At 40.0% G+C, this 25442-nt stretch overlaps 1 protein-coding gene across 6 annotated transcripts; it reads right to left on the bottom strand.

Annotated features, from left to right (window-relative positions):
• Positions 1–149: 149 nt before the first annotated feature.
• On the bottom strand, positions 150–21527 carry LOC130150176 (patatin-like phospholipase domain-containing protein 2). Of its 6 annotated transcripts, none has more exons than XM_056340835.1 (10): positions 21212–21527; positions 15244–15476; positions 14445–14510; positions 11417–11626; positions 10201–10261; positions 7876–8091; positions 6787–6919; positions 5476–5592; positions 3152–3215; positions 2189–2419 (listed from the first exon to the last, which is right to left on the bottom strand). In XM_056340835.1, exons 1-10 carry the CDS (start codon positions 21396–21398, stop codon positions 2339–2341), a joined length of 1368 nt encoding a protein of 455 aa, XP_056196810.1. In that variant the 5' UTR covers positions 21399–21527; the 3' UTR covers positions 2189–2338. The 6 variants fall into 6 exon arrangements, with proteins under 6 accessions (XP_056196807.1, XP_056196808.1, XP_056196810.1 ...); XM_056340836.1 differs by having other exon boundaries at positions 2287–2419; positions 3152–3273; XM_056340837.1 differs by having other exon boundaries at positions 2287–2419; positions 3152–3198; positions 21212–21526.
• Positions 21528–25442: the final 3915 nt, after the last annotated feature.

The raw sequence follows: 25442 nt of genomic DNA, 5'->3' as shown, positions 1-25442 counted from the left end.
TCAGAGTAGCACCCTAAGTTGGTATTCTTAAAAAACAAAAAAAAAAAAAGGACACCTTGCAAGCATTTATTAAGTCCTTTCAATATTCAATGCAATTACCACATGCTTGTTTTACTTACACTAGGTGAATTACACTCAAGAAAACATGGTAACAGAAGAGATTGTCTTTTTATTTTAGAAAAAGGACACAAAATTAGAGCTGCGCACAACAGAGTTAAGTAGTTGAGGTTGATTGTAGTTAGCAGAACTGTTCCAGTATACAGAAAGGAGACAAAACTTGGCCTTCCTGCTTAAATTCTAACTTATAACTAGTAAACCCAACATTTTGCAGCAGGTTATAAAATTACACTATAGGAAGCTTAAAATTATAAACAAAGACAATATAAAACAGATCTTGTTTCAACTTTTCGCAAATTTGAAGATGCACACGCAGAAGAAATGAACAAAAGAGCTGAAGTAAAATAGCACCAGCCTTCTGTAGTACAGAAATGGGTAGCCTGACACTTTCTCCCACCCCCCCACCATTCTAAAAATCAGTTTTCATGTTGTAAAAGTTTAGCACTTCAAGCTTAGTGAAATCAGAACTCAGAAAGAAGTGTGTCCAATTCAGAAGTGCTACATCTTGCTATTGGACTGACTTCTGGATACCAAAGTTCCCACTCCTGAGCAGCACAATTAATCCCTGCTTCTCCTTGTACAAGATACTCGCAGGAAGCATCTAGTCTGCTCCCTGCACTGCACCCAAATTGCACAGAATTCACGTTCTTGAATGAGCAGCTTAAGTGTCACACGCATGCCCCCAAACACTTGCACAAACTCAATTTTAAAGCCATCATTATTTCCACCTACTTAAAAAAAATTGTAAAAGACATGAAAATCAAACATCTGAAAAGTTGTTAATATTAACAGTTATTTACTTCTCCTGATGTATTCATACACTAATGCATTGTCTTTATTAAAATTATGCAGAACCTTTGTAGTGGAAAGCGTTTAAAATGCTCATCACTCAATACAGATATGATTTGGCTGACTTTCAACCCATTATTTGAGACCTTCACAGCTCCCTGGATACTTCCACTAAGTCTTACAGATTTGCTTCTCGTAACAATCAGTATTCTGATTTCCCAACTTCCTTAACCTAACTTCCTTTGGGTTATCATACCTCAGCGAGACAGGAGGGACCCCTTCTTTCTTCCCTCCTTCAGCAAGAGGGATGTGAAAGAAGGGAAGAAAAATCTCGCAAGTTCAGGGTGGGGCAGAAATTAAGAACAGTCAGCAGTTGGACAGAAGACCTAAACATCACCACTTGTTAACAAAAATCAACATATAGCATCTTCTGTGAAGTCTACCACCAACTCAAATTACTGTTTGCTACTAATCAGTCACTATTTTACCTACTTTTCAATACTTAGTCAAGTATTAAGCCCTTATTAAGTACAAATAAAGTCCTCCAAAATCACTGAAACTGTACTTGTTTACACTTCAGGGGAATGTGTCCCATTTCTTATGTCTTTTTCCCTTGAAGTATATCAAGGGGGGAAGGAGTCATAGAGGAGAAGCAGTATGAACTGTGGAATATATACAACCACCTAGCATAATATTGTCACTACAGTATCTTGTGTAGACAACTCTTCCATAAACACAACAGTATGTTTAAACATAAGGCAAATGGACGCTGGAGGCCACTAAACAGCTCATTTGTGTATTTCCTTTTATGAATTAAAAGTCCAATTTCATTTAAGTGCTGTAACAGTATTATGTGTTAGGATTACTTTTAAGAACTATATTTTTAAAAAGCTTTTGTTATCGACACTTGTCTAACAGTGTTTACAGAATTTACATTTTTATGCTGAAAGTGTATTTTTTAAAAAATTATTTCCAGAGAGACAGTTTACTACAAGTCTTAGCACAGCTGATTGAGCTGGTGCTTCGTCAGAATTGTAATCTGTTAAGCAGCCACTGTTTTTACAATCCTTAAAACAGTAGAACTCCCAAGGCAGATTTGTCAAGAAGCTGTAAACAAATGATTTTCCAAGACTTATTGGCAATAAAGTGATCTTTAGTCCTTTAGGACTTAAGTTTCTCTGCCAAACTGGAATTTTGGAAACTGTGGCATCTACTTCCAAATTAATACTCTGGAGCAGTTCGGAAACTTGTCTCTGAGGAAAAGTCAAAATCTATTTCCAACCCAGACTCATCAGAATTTGGGAGAAAATTAGGATGGGAGTTTAAGCCTGAATGCTCCTGCATGTTAGCAGAAGCATTTTTCATAGCTGAGTGCATGAAGCATGAAGATTCCCAGAGCCAGGTTTCAAGGTCTGCAGAAGAGCGAGGCATTTTAAGGTGGCAGTATGAAGAATGAAATTCCATAGTAGATGGGACAGTTTGACATTTTCTTAGTGATGCATAATTGTCTTTCCTGTTAAAAAAAAAAATAAACCCAAAAAGATTATTAGTGTTTCTATGACGTTCCTATTACTGTTCAGATGTCTGACAGGGAATCTTCATATAAGGAATACTACTAGAGGAAAATAATTAATTCTAAATGCATTTAGTGAGTTAGGATATGAGACAACAGGAAAAGGAGCTTGAAACTGTCATATCCAAAAGAGGGGCACTCTGCCATTATGTGTTGTTCTCAGAAGTAAGTATAAAATAGTTACACTAGAAGTCACACAATTTTGATGAGTTCAGAGGGGTAGACACAGCTCGTACATTACCTCTTAAATAGTCCTGATCTCCCCCCAGCTATCCACTTGGAATATTTGCTGATTTACCAATCACAGCACTAACAGAACATTAACAAGAATAGTCTCAACATTTACAAGTTGAGTAGCAAATAACAGTCGTTCAACTTCCCAAACGCCATCTCTGCATTCCACTTTACATCTAGTTTATTATCACCAACCTGAACAGCTGGGACAGAACTTTCCTACACTCTAAAACAGCACCTGAATCACCAGGTTAGTCTTTTCCAGTTTGAGAAACAGAAAGCTGAAGTTGTCGCCTAGAATACCCAGTTTTTTCTTTAAAGTTCTCTCTCCTCTCTCGCAGTGCTTTTGGGGAAAAACCCACAACAATGCGCAACACCTCCTCTCACACACAAAAAACACAACTCACCATACACACACTTCAACACTAGTTTCCATACCTGAACTTTAGGTGCACTGGAAGATACCATCCACCAGGTTAAGTTTCCTAAAAGGATTTTCAAACTGTAAACAGCGCAAATTTTCATGAGATTCAAGTTTGATTCCAAAACAGAAGCTAGATCTGGTGACAGAAGGGGAAGAGCATGAAAAGGGGAGGGGGGGATTACTTTCTGCAAAAGCAGCAGTAAGTTCTTGGTGGATGCTGAAACGAAGTAAAAGCCCACCAAGAGTCACCTGTAGAATATAATGCAGAATTCTACACACAAAGCATTGGGATCTAGCTACCTGAAGAGGGAATCCACTTAAAGGAAAGCTTCAGAAAACTTGGAAGTTTGACAGTGTCTACAGGTCAGTGTGAGATGATCACCTTGAAGACGCTGGTCTGGGAAGACCATAAAAACATACAGCAAAAGCCACATGACCACCATATTTTTCTTGTGGTTTTCCAAGAGGAAAGAAACAATGATTCTGGTTAATCACGACTCAATGACCAAGTAACCCTCTGAGAAGGTAGATCTGAGACAGACTCGTGATACCGTGCCTTCCAAGCACCCATTTCAGATGAAGAGTCTCACAATGGCTAAGGCTGGAATAGCAGCAACACCAAGAACCTGCTGAATAAGGGTAAAGCAGGAAGCTGACTAGACCCAAATCTATCATGCAAAGGAGTCAGAAATATCTTCAAGAAAATAAGGAAAAAAAGACACTGGATTACATGTGGTATCAAATAATCAAAGAGATGACAGTAAGATGATAGCAAATATATACCAAGAACTACTACATTTCTGCTCGGGGAGATGGCCTCAAAAGCCAACTAGTGTTACACAAGAAAAGGCTTTAACTGATTTCACAAAGGGAGAAGAGAGAGGTTATTTGCATACAGGAACTAAATGCTGCTGAATTCTGGATAAAACTGAATATTGTAAGAAAAAAAGTATCTTTAAAACTTTAATATTAAAGCCACCATGTAATACTTCCAAAGGGGGGAAGGAAACACAAGCTTCAACCTCATTAAGTCTTCCATTAAGCCAGAACCTTTAACAGCAAGTTTTATTACTCTGTGCCTCCAAGGGATAAAGGGTATGAATTGGATCTTTCATGATGCCAATCCAGAACCTGGCAAAGCTTCTTATGACTAAGTAGGATCAAAGAGATCTCCTCAGACATATCAAACCTGAATTTCTGATAGGTCATTGTATAGCACTGCCAGGGTGAAAAAGAACATTTTTATCTTCCTCTTTATCTAATTTTATTACTGAAAATAGGAACACAAAAGCTCAAGAACTCTTGGTTTGAATAAAAGGGTATTTTTCGTTCTAATTTAAAAATGTGCTGTATATAGAAGATGGAATGTTCTTATGCTTTAGTTGAAATAACTGTTGCAGTTAAGTCTCCAGTGCTACAGCTATCTCTTGGAAGCTTTTATGAAGAATTTAAGAATTCTGTTCACTCCTAATAGCTTTTCGCACTAATTTGTCTGCCCCCACACCCCCCTTCTTCTACCTCCTACCCACCAATTCCAAATTAATATTCATTTTGTGGAAGTTTGCAGAGCTCCTTGGGCAAATACGACACTCCCCAGCAAAAGGTGAAACCGTAACGGTATTCTTAGATTCATACAGAGGTGAGTTGTCACAGATTCCTCCATATACACAGTGCTACAAAGTTTTAACAGAAGTAAAAATTTAAAAGGCCAAATCTCACATCAGTTTGGTAAGGGATGCATAATGAACCTAGTTACAGCCAGGTTAGAGCAGAGGTTTCTCTTCCACAGAAACAGAGGTTCCTAAAAACATTCCATATGTCTTATTTTAATTCTTCCCAACTATCTTACAAGACTGTCCTTCATATTCATCTGCTTTTTAACTTACAACCTTTCCTGTCCAGACTCCTAAGGGTCTAGTCTTTCTCCAGTATTTTCCAGTTCCTACCTGCTACATCTGATTTAGAACATCCTGAGCAACCCTTTCCTCCTGATTGCTCCAGCTACTGTGGAGCAGAGAAGAAACAAAGTCTTTGTTCTCAGTCCAATGCCTGCTCCATAACCCATCCCTGTCTGCAAACAGTGTAAGCCTACCGATAGGCAACACCTCTCCATGTACAATATGTAGCAGTCATTGATCAGTTATAAACAAGAAGCACCAGGAAATATACTTCAGAAACAATGCTAAGGATTAGAACCACTGAGAACTGTTTTGTGTCACTTTCAAGAAAATTATTAAATCCTGTTTTAAGACAGAAACTTCTTGGTACTTGAAGTTCTGGCAAAAGAGAGAGAATTTCTAAAAATGCATTATTTGCATGCAGCAGCAGTCCACTTTACCTGGATGTACAGAACAGCTTGCTTTTAGCCTGGGAATAAACTGTACCAGCAATCCGACAGAGCTGTTCCTGCATCCATCGAACATCAGCAGGCATGTCAGGAAACCAGTTTACTAACCTACAAACAAAAAAACAATACAATTGTTTTGTAAGCAGTAGATCTAATTTATATTTTTACATACCATGCCCAAAATCCAACCAAACAACACAGTTTTCATTCTCCCAAGTTAACGCCCCCACCAGAGTCTCCAGTTCTTCCCAACCTCCCTGAAATCCCATCTAGCCTACTCTCCTCTTTTCTGCAAGCCAAGAAAAAAGGCAGTACAGACCACTGGATCTCTGTCTATGCTGAGGGGCTGACCAGTATGTGTGTGCTACACCCTGCGATCAACATTTAGGAAGCCTGCGAAATACTCCTGTCTCCGAGACCTCTTTCTCTGTGGTGGGAACTTTCTGGTCAGTTTAAAGCTAGGTGGAAGAGGAAGGAAGAACAGAAGAAAAATACAGCGGAATAACAAATAGAAGGCAGAAACAGAACAATGTCACAAATGTATAGCTTTTTCCTTATGATGCTCTCAACAGAAGTCAGTTACCAGCGGGGGGAAAACCCACATAAAAAATCTGTTGACATTTGTTTCCTCCCCATCCACCAAAAAACCCACACATAAGTGACATACTAAGTGGCACAGAGACAAAATATTTTACTGGAGTTCCATGTAGTTCCACTTACAGAACATTTTGTTTTTCAAGTGTTTTCTAAAGATAGGAATGACATCTGCTCAAGGACTGGAATTCTCTTAAGCAAGCACAAAGCGTAGGGTTCATGCTGCATTTATTTAGCAAAAATTCTCCTTTATGAGGATTGAAAAATTTATAAAATTAAGCCCTGTTCCAAGAGCATAACTTTCAGTCAACCTAAACAAACCTAGTAAGAAAATGTGTATGTTGAGTAAACACTGGAGTTGCCTCCTGACTTCAGACAGAAGCTAAAGCATAAGAAGTATCTGGATAGAGTTTGAACATTGCAGAATACAGTAATAGCAATAATGTGCTCCTGGAAAGCAAAAGTAAAGGTGCTTCCTTTCAGCAATTATGAGACAGCTACTAGTAGAAAGAGTAAACTGTTTAGGCATCTTCTTAATATGTTTATCTAGCTTTAGCCTATTGGGGCTATTAGGTAGAAATAATAGCCTTTGGACGGTTACCACTTGAATTCTAGAGTACCAGAATGCCTACAACACTGAATAAGCCTTCAACAAGTAAATTTCCAAAAGTACATTAATTCTAAAATAGTTCATTAGAAGTTCCTTACCGTAAAGCAACAGAGTAAGCAGACTCCACTGGCAATGTATACGGCAGCATCAGATAGGATATAACCCGCATTGGGAAGAGTTTAGAGAACTGAGTGTAGAATCCATTCTGTTCTTTACAAGCTTCCTGCAGTGCTTAAGAATGATTATTTTTAAAAGTATGTTAGACTATTTGAAAACAGTTGAAATAATTTGCTCAAGGTTTAGTAATCTTCAGTCAACATTATCAAGTGTTACTGAATAAGGGTCAGATAGAAAATGAAAGAATTAATCTCAAAGCACTCTTAACGTAAACATTCTCTGTGTTATTTTAAAACATAGGAAACACAGACTCATACCACAGGGACAAAAGGCATTACCCAGAACTTTTATGCAATAAGTCTAAGAATTAATTTGTAATAAGAGGATATAAAATTCATCTCTCCAAAAATACTTATGTATTTTAGATAGCGTTCCTGTCCTGTCGAGAGACTCTATAACTCTGAGGAGCTTGTATAAATTCTGGAGTTCTACAGATTCCAGTGGTTACATATAGTTGTAAGAAATACCACACTTCAAATTTTGCACTGGGATCGCAAATTTCAGATCTCAGTTCTGATCAGCATCCACAAAAGAACCTTGGTATAAGTTACAAAGACATATCAGAAGTGGGTTTGGTCTATTAACAGCTTATTAAAAAGACAGGAAAGCCAAAGAATTAGAAATCCACAGAAATCTGTTTTAAAAATAAGATGGGGATAACCAGTGTTTGGATTTGAGGTTCAACTTAGGTGTGAAATACATGTTTACAGAAATACTGTGCATGTACAAAGTTTATCCAAAATCAAATGAGAATTCAATTCATGACCCTGCAGTGTTTAATGTACCTCCTTCCTCCTGCTTCAATCTTATTACTGTAGCTAAATCAAAATGTACATGTTCACATGTAATAAGCATTTGAAGAACTTTTTTGGGTTGAGCTAGTCTCTAGCATCACAGGCAGTTATAAGATTAAACAAAAAGCATCTTATGCTAATCGTAAGAGTAAACAGGGGAAAAAATAAATCGAAGTTTGCAACTCAAAGTAACAGGAAACAGTCTGTAGCATATACCTTTACGAAGTCTAGGAGGTAGACTCTCAAATATGCTCTTCTCCAAAGGCCATGGATTTTGCTTCAGCTGGTCATTAAATACTGCCATTTTCAAGGTTTCTACTCTGTTATTTTCTGTCAATTTTTTTTTCTTCATGTTGTCAACATGCTGTGGAGCCTCATGAGGATTTCTTTTTGTGAAGGACAAGTGGATATAAATTGAGTCATTCAGAATACCTGAAAGAGTCAAGAGCTTCCACTTAGGCTTGATCCACAGGTCTTCAGAGTACCTGTGTAGTACCTGTAATCTGTGTATCTGTACAAAGGCCTGTCCTGAGGGAACATTATCTACACAATGTCAAATACACTTGCTCTTATAATCCCACAAACTTTTAATCATGCTGATGAATACTCTTTTGCAAGTTTAGGTCTTACTTTAGAACAAGTTCTAAAGGAAAGAAAAAAGTGATTAATTGAAACTGCACTGGAAACTTGGTCATTTACCAAAGCTGTTTTCCAGCAAGAAAGCCAATGATTTAAAGGAGAAGAGGAAAACTGATTTAGTATTTATTTGGAACAACACACCTAAACCACTTAAGATATTTGTGAAATTCGACATGGCAGGTATCACGTGAGTACTTTGAGGCACTGCTACAACAGGGCAGAGAAGGAAAGCGAGTAGTGTACAATACTGTTTTTAAGATATATCCAAAGTACCAACCTAAATCAACATCAGTTGCCTTGCAAAACTGGTGCCAATGAAGAAATAGCACTGATAGTCACCTTCAAAACAAGTACTAGGTAATGATCACAAAATGAAAAATACAAGAAGGGTATTTATACTCAGTTTCCAGAAAATGGTTATAAAGCTATTTTTATATACAAACTACCAAATTTGACTAGGATTTATACCTACATACAACACAATCTGTATCCTACTTACAATTACTCCTAAAATACAAATGTTAAAAGAATATACAGGAAATTTAGCAAAAAGGTTATCTGAAGTGTTACAGATGGGGGAAAAAATTAGTATCTACAGTCAAATTCACAAGAAAGGAGGTGCATAATGAATGAGTTTGGAAAGGTTATAATTATGACTGATTAAGCTTGAAAGCAAGACAAACCTGTGACAGAATAAGAACAAAGGTGACACAGGATCAGTAGCGTGAAAAGGAGGACAACAGTGCAATACACAGGGGACGGGGTGGGGGAAAGACACCAAGGAAGAGTTGCAAGGAATCTCAGATGTTAGTGTCAGATGGAAACATGCAGACAGGAAACTTGCAGGTCCAGTACAGCAACGCAACCTGTTTTAGCACAGACAACCACAAATTATAGGCCCTTTGTATAGCTTATGCTTTTAATCACCTGGTAGAAGGTATAAAGCATTAAATATTACTAAGAAAATCAAACTCTTAATGAATGATGATCTTTAACATTTAAGACAATTTTCCCATGAAAACTTGACATGTAACGTTTAATTGTAACAGAATATCAGCAGTGAGCACATCAATCTATGACTGTGAATTACAGTACTGCAGCTGGTACTATCTGTAGTACTGCAAACATCACATTTCAGTTTCCATTCCTCTCATCAGACACAGTACAAATTTGCTTCTGTAACCAAAGACTACAGGGGCTAGGCGTATTTCACCCTCGATTAACTTCATGCTATTATCAGGTTACTGTAACTTGTTTGTCTCAAAGTATGCAGAGAAATAATATTTATTAATATAAAATACATTACTAGAAATCTAGGAGTAGAGTAGAACAACTTTTCAATTCTTCTTCCTAAACTTATCTGGGTCCCAAAAACTGCTACATTACAAGTCATCTTCTTCTAAAGTCTTTCATGATACAGAGTAAGGATTTGTCTGTGACTGAGTTTATATTGTTGTTAGCCAGCTCCCAGTTCTGGACTATATGTCTTTACCTAGAAATACACTTGGATGACAGCAAAGAGGAGGTCGTAAGAAGATACAGGTTTCACAGGAGGGGGAAACAATAGCCTATTCCTATTCTTCACAATTAACACAAAATAAATTAATAACATTATTTCCCTAAATTTGGGCTTCTTTGGTAATTTCACTTAACAGTACCTTAACATTCACTTCACACAAATTTGACAAAACCCCAAAAGTTCAATTTTTGTGTCGCAGCACAATTTAACCCGGGTGAATAGTTACTACAATTATGTTATTTCTATGACAGCTAAACCTACCATGATCTCTTCAAAAGCCTCAAAGACCTAGCCCCTTCTTAGCTACATATAACTCCCCGCACTTTTTTTTTTAACTTGGGTTGAAACCATATCAACAGTAATTATCCACAAGTGTAACATACCATTCTCTTTCAAGAATTTAAGAGCATCTGAATATCCTTGCTCACAGATCTCTCCTAGTACCTGCAAGCATAGGGTAAATCAGTCAGACAAATAAAACGAGATTCAACTTAAGATCAACACACTTTGCAGAATAAAAAGCCACCTCCACCCACCCTCCATTTTTAAGAAAAATTTACATTAACAATTGCTATAATTCAACAGACTTAGCTTAACATGCCTGCTGTGAAGATAATACATGATCATGCATACATGAACTTATCTTTCAGCTATTACAGATGCACAGAATTATTCACCTAAAAGGACAGCATCCTAATGGCTTGCAAGAATTCCCTCCCTTTTTGTTTCTTTGATTAGCCTTTCAGCAGGTGCAAGCAACAATGAAACAGGATGGCTTGGAGTATGCCAGTTCCCCTCCTTCCCTCCCAGTCCTTTCCACTTCCCAAAACTATGAGAAGTCAGCTGTGCAATTCTCATGCTCAAACTCAAGGCTTAGTCTTCCATATGAAAATATCTTTCACCAGATGCAACACCAGCTCACCTACACAAAAAAAAAATAATTAAATCCTACTTAAGTAGAATTTAACAGTTTTCTTCAAGTGGTCAAAAAGCCCTCACTTAAAAAAAATTATATTTATATCAGTCAGGAATGTTCATTCTCCTCGGTAGGCTATCCCAAGCCAAATGGCAAGATCTGTTTTCATTTGTTCAGCTTCCACAATGGGAATTCAAGAGCATTTCCTTCATCAGATCCACAATTAACAGTGCTTAGCAAAGTTTAAAGGCAACTTGCCTGTGTGAAGTATCAATTCAGAACTTCACAAAATCAGGAAGCTTTAGAACTTCTTTTAAGTTCTGAAGCACCTGGTCAGCAGGTTAAACATGAAAGGACTACAAACTGACAGTTATTAATTTAGCAGTGTTGATTTTATGATTGAATCCTGAGGTAATTCCCAAATAAATACTGAAAGCCAACAGCAAGAAATGCATTTCTAGTCTGAGACTAAAAATAAGACGACAAACTATGAAAAAAATAGAAAAAAGAAGAGAAATGTCACCATAAAAATTTATATGACTAGATGAAATGATAAGATTACTGTAACTTTCTGCAAAGGGAAGGCTTTTATATGGAATTTTAGTAGATATATGTATAGATGCGTATATATATAATATATAAAATATATAGACTTTAGTAACTGCATGAGAACAGTGACTTACCTTAGGTTCTGGTGGAAACAGTGCTTGTGTTAAACGATAAAGGTTCCCCAAACTGAGCTGAATGCTGGTATTAGTCACGTTCATTTCATGAAAGTTGGCAGAATTCCCCTTTGGACAGATATCACACTCCCCAGCGAAAGGCGAAACTGTGATTGTATTCTTAGATTCATAGTGAGGTAAGTTGTCACTGATTCCTCCATCCACGTAGCGCTAACAAAAATTAACAGAAATAAGAAGTCCCAAAGGCTGAAAATTTCTAACTAGCAGATTTCCCATGCAAGAATTACAGAGCATTTAGGACTGCAACAGAACACTCTCTGCCTGCATTCCCAGGCTAAACGTTTTGAGTAGCATGGTTTGTCCTCTAATACCAATAAAAAACATTTCCATCTATAGTTAGATGACTATCTATAGATAGACTAAGAGTATTCTATTTGGGATTTTTCTGTATGTTTAAGAAAAAGCAAGTCCATTTTAAAGTTCACAATCCTACACAACACACAGAGAAAAAGTAGTACAGTTGTGTCTGCCTCCTCTTCCCCAAAGGACAGAACGAACCAAAAAGCCGCCAAGGTACTTCTTTAGAAAGAACAAGTAAAAGAAGAGCTCTCCACACCAAAGCTCAAATTCTGTGCTATTAAACCCTTCAGTCAGAATAACAGTAACTTAAAATTAGTCTTAGTAATTAGAATTTAAAATAAAAGCATCAAAAATATTTGGAAATAAAGAAACTGCAAGTAAAAATGGACAATGCTTTAGAAACCTCGCCAACAGTCACCAATACCTATTCTACTTTGTGTGCAAGTTTAGAAGTTCTTCCAGGTTATGCTTTTGTCTCCTGTGCATTGAATTGCCCATTTCTGTAGTTTTAGTACATCACCATCTCAGACATTTTAAGATCCAAGAACTGAAGAGTTCTGTGTGAGGGTAACTAATCTACAGCGCAGCAGCTGCTACTGCTAAAGGCAACTCCTCCACTTGCCCACAACAGCCACCTTTCCAGCAGGGCCAATTGTAGGTAGTTTGCTCTGCCAGTGGCAAAGACCACCAACTTTGCTGATTTAGTGGCTGCATTTTCCTTCTTCCTCAGTAGGCAACAGACATAACTTGTAGGTCCCTGTAAAATGTAAATGTAACAGAGCAAGTGACTTGAGCAGGAGCAACCTGGATTACCGGTTTCACATGCCTTGATACTGACTCCCCAACCATTCTGAGAAAAAAAATTTAGGAATTAGGAGGACAGCTCAGAGCACTTATCCAACATGCTCTTGGACACTCTTTAGACCCAGCAGCATGCAGATACTGACAAATTTCCTATAGGTGTATAATGCAATCACCAATTGGAAGTATCAAGTACAATACAACAGGTTGGGCCCGCAGCCTTCTCGTGAAATTATTAAAAGGTAGAAGTACATGTCTAAGTCACTGTTCTACAGAGGTAAAAAGTTTTAATTATTTAGTTTCTGCCTATCTGATCCCTTTAGTAATTTTTTAATCTAACACCATTGCTGTGTTTGAGAAGGGAAAAATACCCAAACAAAATCCACCATACCCAGAACATTCACAACTGGCAGTTAGATACACTTATTGCAAGTTATGTTTGTCTGTCTTAAAGTGTACAGGCACAAAGCACCAAGCCAGTGAACAGCCAGATGCTACGAAGTTTACATACATGACATTCTGCTGTGTTTAAACCCTACAGGAGTCACGCAAAGCACATGCGACTGTGGTATTGTCGCCAAGTTGCATCAAAAATGCCTCCTAAGCATTAAAATCATACCAACTAATTGCAAAGATCAAAAGGATACAATGATTCCTTCCTTCCCCTTCCCTCAAAACAGGACCAAATAAAGCATCACTTGCACGTTTTCGTACTCTGAACTAAGCCTTTTAAAATAACATTGTTGTCTGGTGACAAGAACTGAATAGCCAGATTAGCCTGGATCCACCTAAACCTTGGATTCAGTCCAATGTCCTGTTTTCATAACACCTATAATCTGGAAGAGTTTAAGGAGACACACAAGGTTTAGAAGTACAGATAAAGAAAAATCCCTATACAGTTGTAATCACTTTTGCTTAAATTTCAGCATGAAGAAGAAAACACATTTCACATCTATCCTTGACCTTTTAGCGCTTCCAAACTGCCATAAGAACAGGCTGTAATCAACCACTGTGACAGATGTTTTGAGTTTTCTTTCAGTATTCTTCCCCTCTCCTTGTGGAAGGGGCACCAAAGTTGGAAGCAAAGCAAACACAAGTTAATACAGCACTGTAACAAAAAGCTATGAATGTCACTGCCTTGATTTGAAGTGCATGTCTGCTTCCAGAGCTGTTAAAACAACACCACCAATCGACACCAACTTTTCTACCGTTGTTGCCCCTTTAACGGGGGATTTTAGAAAACCCAGTATAGCCATGAAGTATTATGAGGTTTTGTAACTCATAGTTCTCTGACTAGACTAACACACTGACACTCTACCTTTAAAAAGCAACCTTTCTTACACTCAATACAAATGACAGAAGACATTAAACATCTTTGTTTATATCTAACTGAACACAGTACTTTAATCCAGTTGTAAAGTGGATCTACCTACAGCAAGAACACAAAGATACACAACAAACTACCTTACAAGATCAATTTTTTTTAAAGAAAGAAGTGTAAGTGACACTGCCTACAAATCTGTGCAGATAAATGAGCATCGCTTTCTTCAATTACTATTCATCCTTAAGTTAAACACTTGCTAGCTTAGAATACTCTCATTTCTGCATCAACAAGCAAGCAATTGGGGGGGGGGGGGGGGAGGGCAGGAAGAGAGAGAGTGTTTTGCAGAGTGGAGAAGAAATAATATGTAACAGATATTCCTCACATTTAGTGTTTCCTTGCTCTTTTGCAAAGTTGTAACATACAGCTACCATACTAGAAGCTATGAAGAAGGTCTTTATTTTACAGTAGGATAACTGAAAAAACATACGCATTGTCTCTATAATATTTTCAGAATAGCTAGAATTATTAACAAAAGAGACTTACCACACCTCTAAATGATGGTGGAATTAGGCCACAATAAATAGGAACAAATGAACTACAGATTAAAGCCTGTAGGAAAATGAGACCATATAAATTAAATGGTAACTGTTGTATTATTGAAATTATAAATTATATTTATCTCTTTAGATGCTAGCAAAACCAACCAAGCAAGCAACCAAAAAAATCCCCAGCAAGTACACTTCAATAAAAAGAAGTGGGGAGGTTATTATCCAACATTATTTTAAACAGGATAAGGGTATTGCACATTTCTTTTTTAGAATGTAACTGTGCCCCAACTAAAAAATTGTAAGACTCACTAAAAGACTGTTTCTAGAAATGCTAATTAGCAAGGAAGTTTATGATTGTTCATGCAAGCTATGTATTTTTTGAGTAAACAAAGTAACTAACTAGGAACACAAATATCAGCATTCTTGGATCATATTAAACTAGCTTTGTAACTGATACTAAGAATTTTAAAAAGCTATTTGTTCATTGATCACTGCTTTTATAAGAATGACCTTAAAAAAAGTCTTACTCATTAAGGATATAATTTCATTAGACACACTGCAGTTAAATGAATTTATCCTTTCTATGATTGATCCCTCACACCTACTCACTAAAAGTTTGCTGATACATTGACTGGGAAAACTATTAAGTTAATTTATTGTAATGAAATATGACCTCATCTTGAAGATACTGTCCAAGTCACAATATTCAAAACTATTGAAAAGAAATCCAATGGGTGACATTAAATGGACTTAAGATTACAGAAACTTTTAAAAGTTGCCAATAATAAACGTACCTGGACAACTTCTTCTTTAGAGTTAAAATTAGATATCAAAGCATTTTTACCATCTGATACTCTGGTTAGTGAAATACACAGTCTGCCCGATGACAACTGGTGAGTGTTTTCTGGAAGATTTCTCATCAGTCCATCTCTTATTATCTTTATCACATTAAAGGAAGGATGAAGAGGACCAAGATTTCGCTTTCTAGCTTCTTTGGCTAATGCCAGAACATCTGCACAAGCCTGAGCTGAAAATAAAATGCATTTAATTTAAGAACAAATATACATCAACAATCAAAAAACAACACTCCCTATAATAAAGCACTAGAGCCAGTAATGAAGTCTAGATCTCTAACTTTTCTCTCTGACTGCTAGCATGAAAATTCAAGAGCTTTTTAACAGATAATATAACTGTCCAGTAGTATTTGATGGAGTTTAAGAATTTTCTGCAGAAAAGAAGTCACTTTAGATGTTTAAACAGAAATCCTGGTGAAGACCCAGCCACTAAGTTACTTATCTTTGATTTATATGCAGGCTGTAAGGTGTAAAATACCAATTTCAGATGCTTCCATTAGGGGTTATCCCATTCCAGAAACACATTATTTAAGAAAAAAACCAAAGATGAGTGACCTTCTCTAAGTATGTATGCATGGACATATTCCATATTCAACATCCATAAAAACCTACGGTGTATGACACACAGATTTAGGTCCACAGTGTGTCTGCTGAAGAAGCAGAGCACCTGGGTTCATCACAGCACCTGGGTTCATCACAGCTAGCAACCCTTGCTGGACTTTAACCAAACTTAAGGTTTCAGGGCACACTGATCTTCATTTATACATAAACACAATAAAGGGCACATTAAATGTGGTAAGGAGCATCAGGAATGAAGTTTTTAAAGAAGCGCATAAGGAATGTGGATGAGATCTGTAGCACCTCTCACACAAGCCTCCACCTAAATAGGTGCATTTTTACCAATATGTAACAGACTATAATCGTTTTTTCTCCAATTAAATCAGCATTGGGGAACTAGATCAAACTACTACAGAAGACACAATTGTTCCCAAAGAATACTAAAATCGTTGTACCAGCCACACACCTAGTAATAGTAAGAACAGCAGCCCATCTACCCGCAGTGTTTTGTTTGACTTTTTAATGTCGTGTTCCTCCAAAGCATACTTTGAGGAAACTGCCCGATAAGCTTGTCAACTTGGTAGAGGAAAGGGGGTGGGGAGGAAGGTCAAAGTAGCAGGTTATTAACCTGAACGATAGCTACAAGGTCATCTAAAAATACTTCCAGAACTTGCATATTTTAACTTACATAGACTCTTTCTAGAATAGACAAGATTCAACTTAAAGTTAAATGTGAGCACTGCACTGGAAACAACTCTGCTTAAGCTTTTGAGTTTAGATTAATTTCGCAAAATATTATCTTTGTACAATGTCACTTTTGACCCCTCAAATAGCAATACCTAAACCTTTCTCATTTTTAACACAGTAAACCAAGAGTCTACGTTCAAAAGAGTTATCTCCCAAAAAAATCTGAGGCATCAGACAAACTCCATTTTTACCACTACAATTTTTTCCCCTTGCAGAGTGAAGCCTTGGGCCACGAATCCACTGATACCAGTAGTCTGACCCCACCTCCCACCCCAGAAGACAGCAAAAAGTTTAGGCACAGCTCACTGCTCATGGTCAAACAGATGCTTATGTTCGTAAAACATATTTTACATGAAATTAAAAAAATGGCACAAGTCACATTCTGGCAAGTGAAGAAGTTATTTCCAAAAGTGGCTATGTAGACAGTTCTGTTTCTCAGGCACTCAAATATAAATTACCACCTCCCTTTTTTTATTAAGCCGATTTATCAATGTTCAGTCTTGTAAGCTTTCTAAAGAGGGGAATCAGGCATGTTGCAGGAGTCTGAGGTAATGAACTACCACAACTCTGCCCAGGAACAGCAGCCTTAGCGCATACATTAACGTCCTCTTGCAAAATTAGTACATTTTTGAAAACTTACACACCAAGTGAGTTGCTTGTTCTAAAAAACAGACCAAGAGCACTAGGTGCATGGACACATGATCAAATACACACGCTCACTTCTCTGCCAGATCTTGACCCTGTTTTTCTAGCTAATGTCCTGTCAAACTGAAGCTCAAGCCATTACTTCAGTTTGAAGCATGGTAACACCTTCACTTATTTGCACTACAGGCCTGCTTCTGTGGAATGAAAATAAACTAGTGCCCGCTACAAAACCTTGTGTTGTGATTATTTACCTCTCACCATAAAAAATGTCAAGTAAATATCAGCACACTTTCCATACCCTATTAAAGGGCAGCAAAACTAAGGACCTCTAACAGTTTAGATTTGAATGCCTCATTTCAACTTCCTTTCAGAAAATAACTACCCATCAAAATGAAAACTGATTTCACAGTTTACCCATCTCTTCCACATACAAGAATTTCTACACTTGATGTAGTCTGTAGGGAAAAAAATAAACCCAAGTTTACATACTTTGTTTACCGTAACCTATTTTAAATATGAGAAGGGCTCCTAAGGAAAAAAACCCACCAAAACCAACAAAAAAAACCCAACAAAACAAAACAACAAAAAAGTGAGAGAAAAGAGGAAGTTGTGTCTACCCAAGAGTATGTGATATTAAAACACTGAAAATTTAAAAAGCTGTTAATTCAATAGACTTCAAAGTATTCCAATTGTTTTCCCTTCTCCTTTCTCTCCTCAACAGGACTAAAATACAGCCTCTTAGGCTGGTGTATCAAAACGGGATCTTCTCAGAAAGCGACAAGGGGCTAGAGCTCAATCAAGTCAGACTAGGATTTTAGGCAGATCTTGGTACATCTGTTTTATTTTTGAGATGCAGGACAGTTAAATAAATTAATATTCCTACTAGATGTGAACTGTTTCTAGTTAATATTTCTATATTCCTAGTTAGATTTCTATACTCTTATTTTTAACAGTTAAAAATTCGTTTCCCACAGAGTAAAACCTGACAGCCTATTTACAGCCCCCACCAAACCTGTTCTCTTTAGTTCCCCATTAGAATGGGTGGGCACATCGCCATCGAAATACCAGTCCTCCAAGACATCCATGGGGAAGAGCTAACAAGAGGAGTGCAACTTCACAGTTCCAGTTTGAAACAGCCTGGAATGTACTTTATCCTCATAAAGTCACCTCTAATCTTCTCCCTCTACCTTCCCCCAAATTCAATGAAGGAAACTTCTTTCTCAATCTGGAAAAGTACACTTTCTTTTTTCATCCGTTCAATGCCTAATGTTTACATTTATTGAAACTTGAAATTCTACAGACTCTCAGTTTGCCTATCCAACACGTAACATGAAGCACAAAGAAAACCCTTTATTTAAAAGTCAGCCACAAATCTGTAAGAGAGGAAACATACACATCAATTTTAGTCAAAAACCCTGTTCATATATATATATATGCACACTCAAGAGTTTTATGTGCACCAACAAGCATACTAATTCAGGGCTGGATCCAGTGAAGTCTTGAACACCTCCAAGGACGGAGATCCCACAACCTCTCTGGGCACCCATTCCTGTATTTTACCACCCTCATGTTAATCTTCCTTATATTCAGAATTTGCCCTGTTTCAGCTTGTCTGCTGCCTCTCACACTTCCACTACCCAATCTCTGAGAAGTGTCTGCCGCTGTCTTCCAAGACAGTGAAATGCAACTGTGAAAATACCACATGGTATTGTGGACTTATAACCACAACTGCAGAAATAACAAATACTGTATATTGAAGTATATCAACGTAAGGGAGGTATACAATATGAACTAATGAAATAGAAAAAGTTATTATACCACAAAGTGTTTCTTTAGCGCTTATTTACAATCCTCCGCTTTCACAGCAACTCAAAAAAATAACAGCTAAAAAGATATAGAATTAACTAAAAGAAAATACATTCTTAGTTTTACAAATCTACAATGATTGACAGATTTTAGAACATGGCTGGTGTTGAACTGTCTTCCAAAATTCCCAAGTGGGTTTTTGTTTATTTAAAAAAAAGTTTACAGAAGAAATACACTTATCTGTGAAATGCAGTACCTTGGGCAGTGATCACAAACACACTAGCTATTCTATTAGGGAAAAGCAGAAGTCTCAATTCTCATAGAAGAGAAAGACAAGGGAATAATTTGAAGTCTGCAAGTCTCAATTATTAAAATGGTCAAAATTTTAAAAGCTGTTAATAACATGTACTTTCAGGTAAACAAGGTAAGTTTTTTGTGCTTAAGAGCACTTCAAAAATTCAAAGCCACTTAAATCGCTTACAATGACTTAAGACTTAAAACTGGATACATTCTAAAAATAGATAGCTATTGTGGATAAATATGATTTGTTTTAAAAGCTGGTATTAGGCTCATAAAACTCAAGTACGTTAGGACATTACAGCAAAATTAAAAAGTTGAAGTAGCACAAGTTTATCGCTAAAGCTTTGAAGAAATTCAGCATGTTAGACATCAGCGGCTAAGCAGCAAGGCCAAGCATTTCACAATATTACTCTTGCACGTAGAGAGAACTTCTGTTCACTTCAGTCAGTATTTATCCCTCAGAAATTTAAAAGCAAAACTCAAACCATCTCCAAATTCAAAATAAGTATTTGTTGTTTTCCTCCTCCATCTGTAAGTAAAATGAAATGTGACTTTACAAAGCCTTCTAGTTCTAAAGCTGTTAAGGGTACCATTAACAAAAACGGTCAGTGTTGAATCATGAACTAGAGAAGGTTTTATTCAGTGGATTTCTTTGGTTAAAAAGAAAATTATTTTCACATTTCCAGATATTTAACACGCTTTTTTACCTCCATTCCAGTCACTATCCTAAACACTTTGGTATTTTACTTGTATTAAGGTGGCTTTAATGCCTACCGTATCTAACTCACTAGGATAAACCTGCATTTGGGTTCTCATGAGCTCAAAATAGGTAAAAGAAAGGTATACTTCTCCTACGGCTAGAAAATATGCGCTTATTTCACAAGAGAGACTATATTTAGTTGCGAACTAACATCTTTTATCTGGTATAAATACAAAACAAGATTAACCCTATTACTTAAATCACAATTAAAATCAGTGATTTTAATCAATCCAGTTTCTAATCATATACCTAAGTGACCTATGCAATACACACTGCGCACAGATTAAAGAGGAAAAGCATGTTAAAGCTAACCTAAGCCCTGACCTTAACTCCCTTAGCCCTACCCCAAGAAAGGGGAAGCTTTAGAGGAAGCAAGTTAAAGCTGACTGGAACTCGGTGCGCAAAGGTACCTACGGCAGAAAAGCGCTATTTCCCGATGATGGGTAAACGGTGCGTTTGAGGCCGACGGCGGGGCGACGCCGCTCCCCTGCCCCGCTTCCCGCGCTGCCGGCCGCCTCCCGCGGTCGCTGAGGGTGAGGGCGGCTGCCCCGCCCCCACGCGGGCCGGGGTCCGTCCCCGTGCCTGAGGTACCGAACTCCGGCCGCCTGACCGCGCAGGCGTGGGGCTCGGATGAGGCACCGCCAAGACCGTTTCTTGAGCCCGGGAGGTTACCGAATGCCCACCCGAGGTGGCGACACGCTAACCGCCGCCTGCCCCTTCCCCTGCCCTCCAGGGAACGGTCGGCCTGCGCGCACTGCGCTCGGAGGGGAGGCGTGCGCGGCGGGACGTAAAGGAACAGGGGAAAAAAGGCAGCCCGGCAGCCACGGGGCCATATAACCTGCTCGAATTTAACACCACAGAATTGTCACACTCCTCTTCGGGGCAGAAAACGAAGCGAGACAGCGCCGCCCCGCCCACCCCGCGGCTGTCCCCGCCAGCCCGCACCGCCGGCTCCCCGGGCCGGGGCGCTGCCCGGGGCTGTGCCCATGCCGGTGCCGCACCTGCCCCTTCCCGCAGGCCCGCTCCCCGCCGCCCGCCGGACCCCCCGCTGCCGCCGGGCTGACGCAGAGAGCCGCCGGACCCCCCGCTGACCCAGAGAGCCGCCTCCCACCAGCACGGCGCCGGCCAGCGCCCCGGCTGAGGCGCCGTAGATGTGCCGGGCGTCGCGGATGACATGGGGGGCGCGCTCCTGCAGGCAGGTGGCGGCGCCGATGTGGTAGACGCCCAGGAAGCCGCAGCCGGCGAACGAGACGCTCCAGCCGCCCTCGCGGTCCAGCATGGTCCCGGCCGGGGCGGGCGGGCCGCCGGGCACAGCGCTGCTCCTGCCGCCGCTGCCGAGCGACTGGGGCGCCAGCGGCAGGGCCGTCCCGCGGCTTTAGATGGCGGCCGCGCCCGGCGCCACCGGCCGGCACAGCAGCCAATCCCGCGCTCCCCGCCGGTGGCCCCCGGCGCCCCAGCCAACCCGGGCACAGATGCAGACGCCGCCCCGCCTCCGCTCGCTCCCCCCGCCAGAGGGAGGGCCAGGGCCGGGGCCGCGGCCGGGGCGGGGCGTGGTCCGAGTGCCCGGGCCGCCCGCTAGGCCCGCCCGCCGGCTGGCGGCCCCCTGCCCGCCCGGGCCCCGCGGGGCGCGCCCCGCACGTGGGGCCGTAACGGCGCGAAGCGGGGCCCGGCTGGGGCAGGAGAGGCTGCGGTGCGGCCGGGCGCGCCCTGCCGCCGTCCGGTGGGGGAGGCAGGCAGCGCCGCGCTCTGCTGCCGCTTACAGCCGCGGAGGGGCGGCGGGGTTCGGCACAGCCACGGCGCGGGCCCGGGCGGGCAGCGGGAGGCGGGGGGCCGGCAGTCACCGCGGCAATCACCCCGGTTATCCGAGGCTCACAGGAACAGATCGTGCCAGCCCGTGCTGTCACTTGTATTTCCTGACCCGCTGTAAGAGCCAGCACTGTTTAGCAATCCTGTAATAAAACTTTTAAGAAAATTCATTATGATAATACATAGCTTACAAAGGGAAGATTAGAGAATAATCTGCTTTTCGTGATTTGAGATATTCAGAAAACTTACACAATTCTGTGCGTTCATGTTCTACCAACACTTTACAGAGAGAATTTCAAGCAAAATGGCAAAATATCATCTGCAGTCTAGAACAGCGTCCCCAAACAGTCTCAGTCGTTCCCAGCTGTCTGATCCATCGAAACCAGGCAGACTTTTGGGGGTCTCAGTTTTTAAGCACCTGAAGAGCTTTAGAAAACCTGAAAGCTTGAAACAGGAACTGTTATTCGTACACGACTCCTCTCCATCACCACAAATCCCCAAGTTTCTATTAGGCTACGGCTGTAATGCTGATAGAGACTTCATGGCTCAGAAGGGAATTCACAATTACCTGGCCCAGCGGGGAGCTCCTCCCCCCAGCTGAGCTGTGAAAACAAACTGAGGACAACATGTCTGAAATGTTCTAGGATGTAATTGCCTCACTCCGGGCTGCATAAAAGCTCTTTAGCTACCTGTGCTCACCATCGTATCCTAATATTGGGATTTAAAAACATCTTAAGAGTCCAAGAGGAGCTCATACTTTCCAAATACAGAGGTTGTGTTGTGCAATTTTTTTTATTTACAGAAAGCACGGGAAGAGAGAGCAGGATTCAAGCTCTCTTGAAGCAATACTGAGCAATCACTAAATAGTTCTACGGCGGACATTGTGAGCAAGCCTCAGACAAAACAGCATGATGGGAAACTCTAAATTCTATCTTTAAGTGAGCACCACAAGCACTGGCCATGCTTCCAGTTTTCCCACCTCTAACTTAGCTCTCTAGCCACCTGTCTTATTGGGCCATGCATCTTCATCCATTCATCATTTTACCATTTCAATGAGCAGAACAGAGAGTGTCCTAATCCCAATCCTGCCTGTCATTCGGACACTTCCCTTCATTTAGGGAAGAGGAAGGTGTGAGACTGAATCCACTTCAGTTCACAGGGAAGGAGAGAGCTGAAACCATATCCTACACTTCCTAGAAGAGTCCTGTTTCATTAAAAAGGTGACGGTGACCCCTACCTTTTTCCATTCTTTTATAAAGGAAAAGGCCAGCCACCTCTGCTGTATTTCGTATTCTCTCCACATGTGTTCTTATGCTATTTACTCAGAGCTTAAGTGCAGGAGAGTACCATTTCTTAATCTGTATTGTTGGAAGAGAGACACTAAGGTGTTCAGAGAGGGGCATTTCTGAACATCTACAGAAATTTGACAGGGGGAGCCAATTAAATGGCAGGGGAGCAGGGGGTTTGCAGAGCATTATCCCATCATTAGGTTTTTTCAGGGCTAATCTCAATTTTGCCAGTAGAGATCAACTCCGTTTAAAAATATTTTTTATCCCTGAATAGTCACTAGAAGGCTGTTCCTGAACCTCGTTTCTCTAATAGTTAGGAGGAGTCTTACTTCTACTGTAAAATTACACACAGCCAGTTAATAACCACCTGCTCTTGCACTTTGTCCTTTTCCATTAGTATCTCCTATATGTCACACTCAGTGTTTGGAGTGATAAGCCTTATTCCCTGCCAGCCATCATTCTGTGATTCTCAGGGAGCTGAGCTCCTCTAGCTTCCCTCTCATGAGAAAGGTGCTACAAACATTCCCCAACCAGTGCTGTAACCAGTCCTTCAGACAGGTTTCACTAGAGCCTTACACGGTCTTTGCTAGGGAAGCTGAATTACTGGTTCTGATTACTTATAATCATATAATGATCAGCTGATAAATCCAGGTCTTTCCCCATCTCAGCTTAGATGATTATTTTTTTTTTAAAATGTATGGCAGTTCCCCAGTACACAACACCAAGTCTGTTCCCAATGCTGGATCCTCCTTCCTGCATACGCCTTTTGTTTTCAGTACCTGTTTTTACGTCTTGGGTTGCTCCCTAGCAGACCTTGCAATTTCTTCACTACATCATCCCCATCTTAGCAAACAGCTTCTCGTGCTGGAAACAAAACAAAACAAAAATCAGCTGAGGTACATACAGACAGGATGGATCCCACTTCCCTTCCCAGGAAAAGCAGCTGTCTCATCAGAAAGGTAGATTAGTTTGACACGCTGAACCTTTGGCTAGTAACTGGCTATCTCATCTCCCTTTTATCTCCAGGCCTATAAAGATAATTGTCCTTCCTCCCAAAACCTGTTCTAATCCCTTCTTTTTCTTTCAGTTTTTTTAGGTGTGGGGTTTTTTTCCCCTCACATTTTTCAGTTTATTCGTTTATTTCCAACTGCAGGTTTTACTGCCCTGCACATAGCTGTTTAGGATAAAGATCCTGGAGCTAGCTCTAAAATCTGGGACCTCTGAGAAAGCTGATGCAACCTCGTCACAAGCACTACCAACTAACCCTACTGCAGTTGTACAATACGCAGTTTGAAGATTGTCCCATTTATCTCAAGAATCGCGACACATACTATGCTGCAATCTGTGTTGCAGGCATATCCCAAATTCTTTACTGATTCCAGTCCATAATAATTTCCCCATAATTCCAGGAAAATACAGACAGACCTGAAAGGCAATGTGATGAAAATCAAATATAGTTTGATGGGGGTACAATCCTACCCAATATCTGGTACATAAATTCAACAAGCATGCCATGTGTCCATCATTTAACCACTGAAAGCTTCTCCCTTAATCCTTTCTGTCTAGCTACCATGTTAATCATAATATAGGCATGCCAACTTCCTAAGATACAAATTAAATCAAATCTATTATAAAAGAGAGAAATTGATAGTACACTCGTAAAGCACCTTTAACTCCTTTGAAGAAAGGAACCATTTAAGTACTAGAATAGCTGGAGGCATAGAATTTATAGGAAAAGGAACCACATACGACAGAGCACCAACAGGAGGTAGCAAGAGCACTACTGCACTAGTGATAAGTCATTGGGTCTGAGATCCTGGCCAGCCTTGAAAATCTGATAAGAATTTCTGTCATCAGAAGGCGAAGGATATGAACACCAAGAGACGATTGCTAAGCCCTGACTGGAAACAGCGAATGTTTTCTGTGATCTTTTTGCCTTTCAGGGATTCATTAATAATCATTGGTCTCTCACTTTTCATAATGCATTTTAGAAGAGATTGATGTATCACGACAGCCATTTTCATGGAGGAGGTGGAAGGATATAGTAGTGAAGTTGGTCCAGGGTCATTCAGCAAGGCCAGTTTCAAAGTCAGAGGAGAAGCCTAATTTACTGAGCGCTAAGCCAAGTCAATAGCCTAGCACTTCTCCAGAAGGATGACAAAGTACCTACTAGACTTTCTGGAGCCCAGGAAAATTGCCTTAACTTGCTAGTACAGTCTATCATGTGT

The sequence above is a fragment of the Falco biarmicus genome, chromosome 5 (genome assembly GCF_023638135.1).
Source record: "Falco biarmicus isolate bFalBia1 chromosome 5, bFalBia1.pri, whole genome shotgun sequence".
Classification (NCBI taxonomy): domain Eukaryota; kingdom Metazoa; phylum Chordata; class Aves; order Falconiformes; family Falconidae; genus Falco; species Falco biarmicus.
This window is presented reverse-complemented; position numbering and strand designations above follow the sequence as displayed.

Excerpts from the sequence above, each read along its gene's own strand:
- LOC130150176 (XM_056340832.1), bottom strand. The coding sequence starts at position 21,398 with ATGCTGGACCGCGAGGGCGGCTGGAGCGTCTCGTTCGCCGGCTGCGGC. Across the intron at positions 15,477-21,211 it reads GGTGGGAGGCGGCTCTCTGG|CTCAGGCTTGTGCAGATGTT; the intron begins GTCAGCGGGGGG and ends TTTTATTTTCAG. Across the intron at positions 8,092-10,200 it reads TAAATTCTTGAAAGAGAATG|GTATTCTGAATGACTCAATT; the intron begins GTATGTTACACT and ends TGACTCTTTCAG.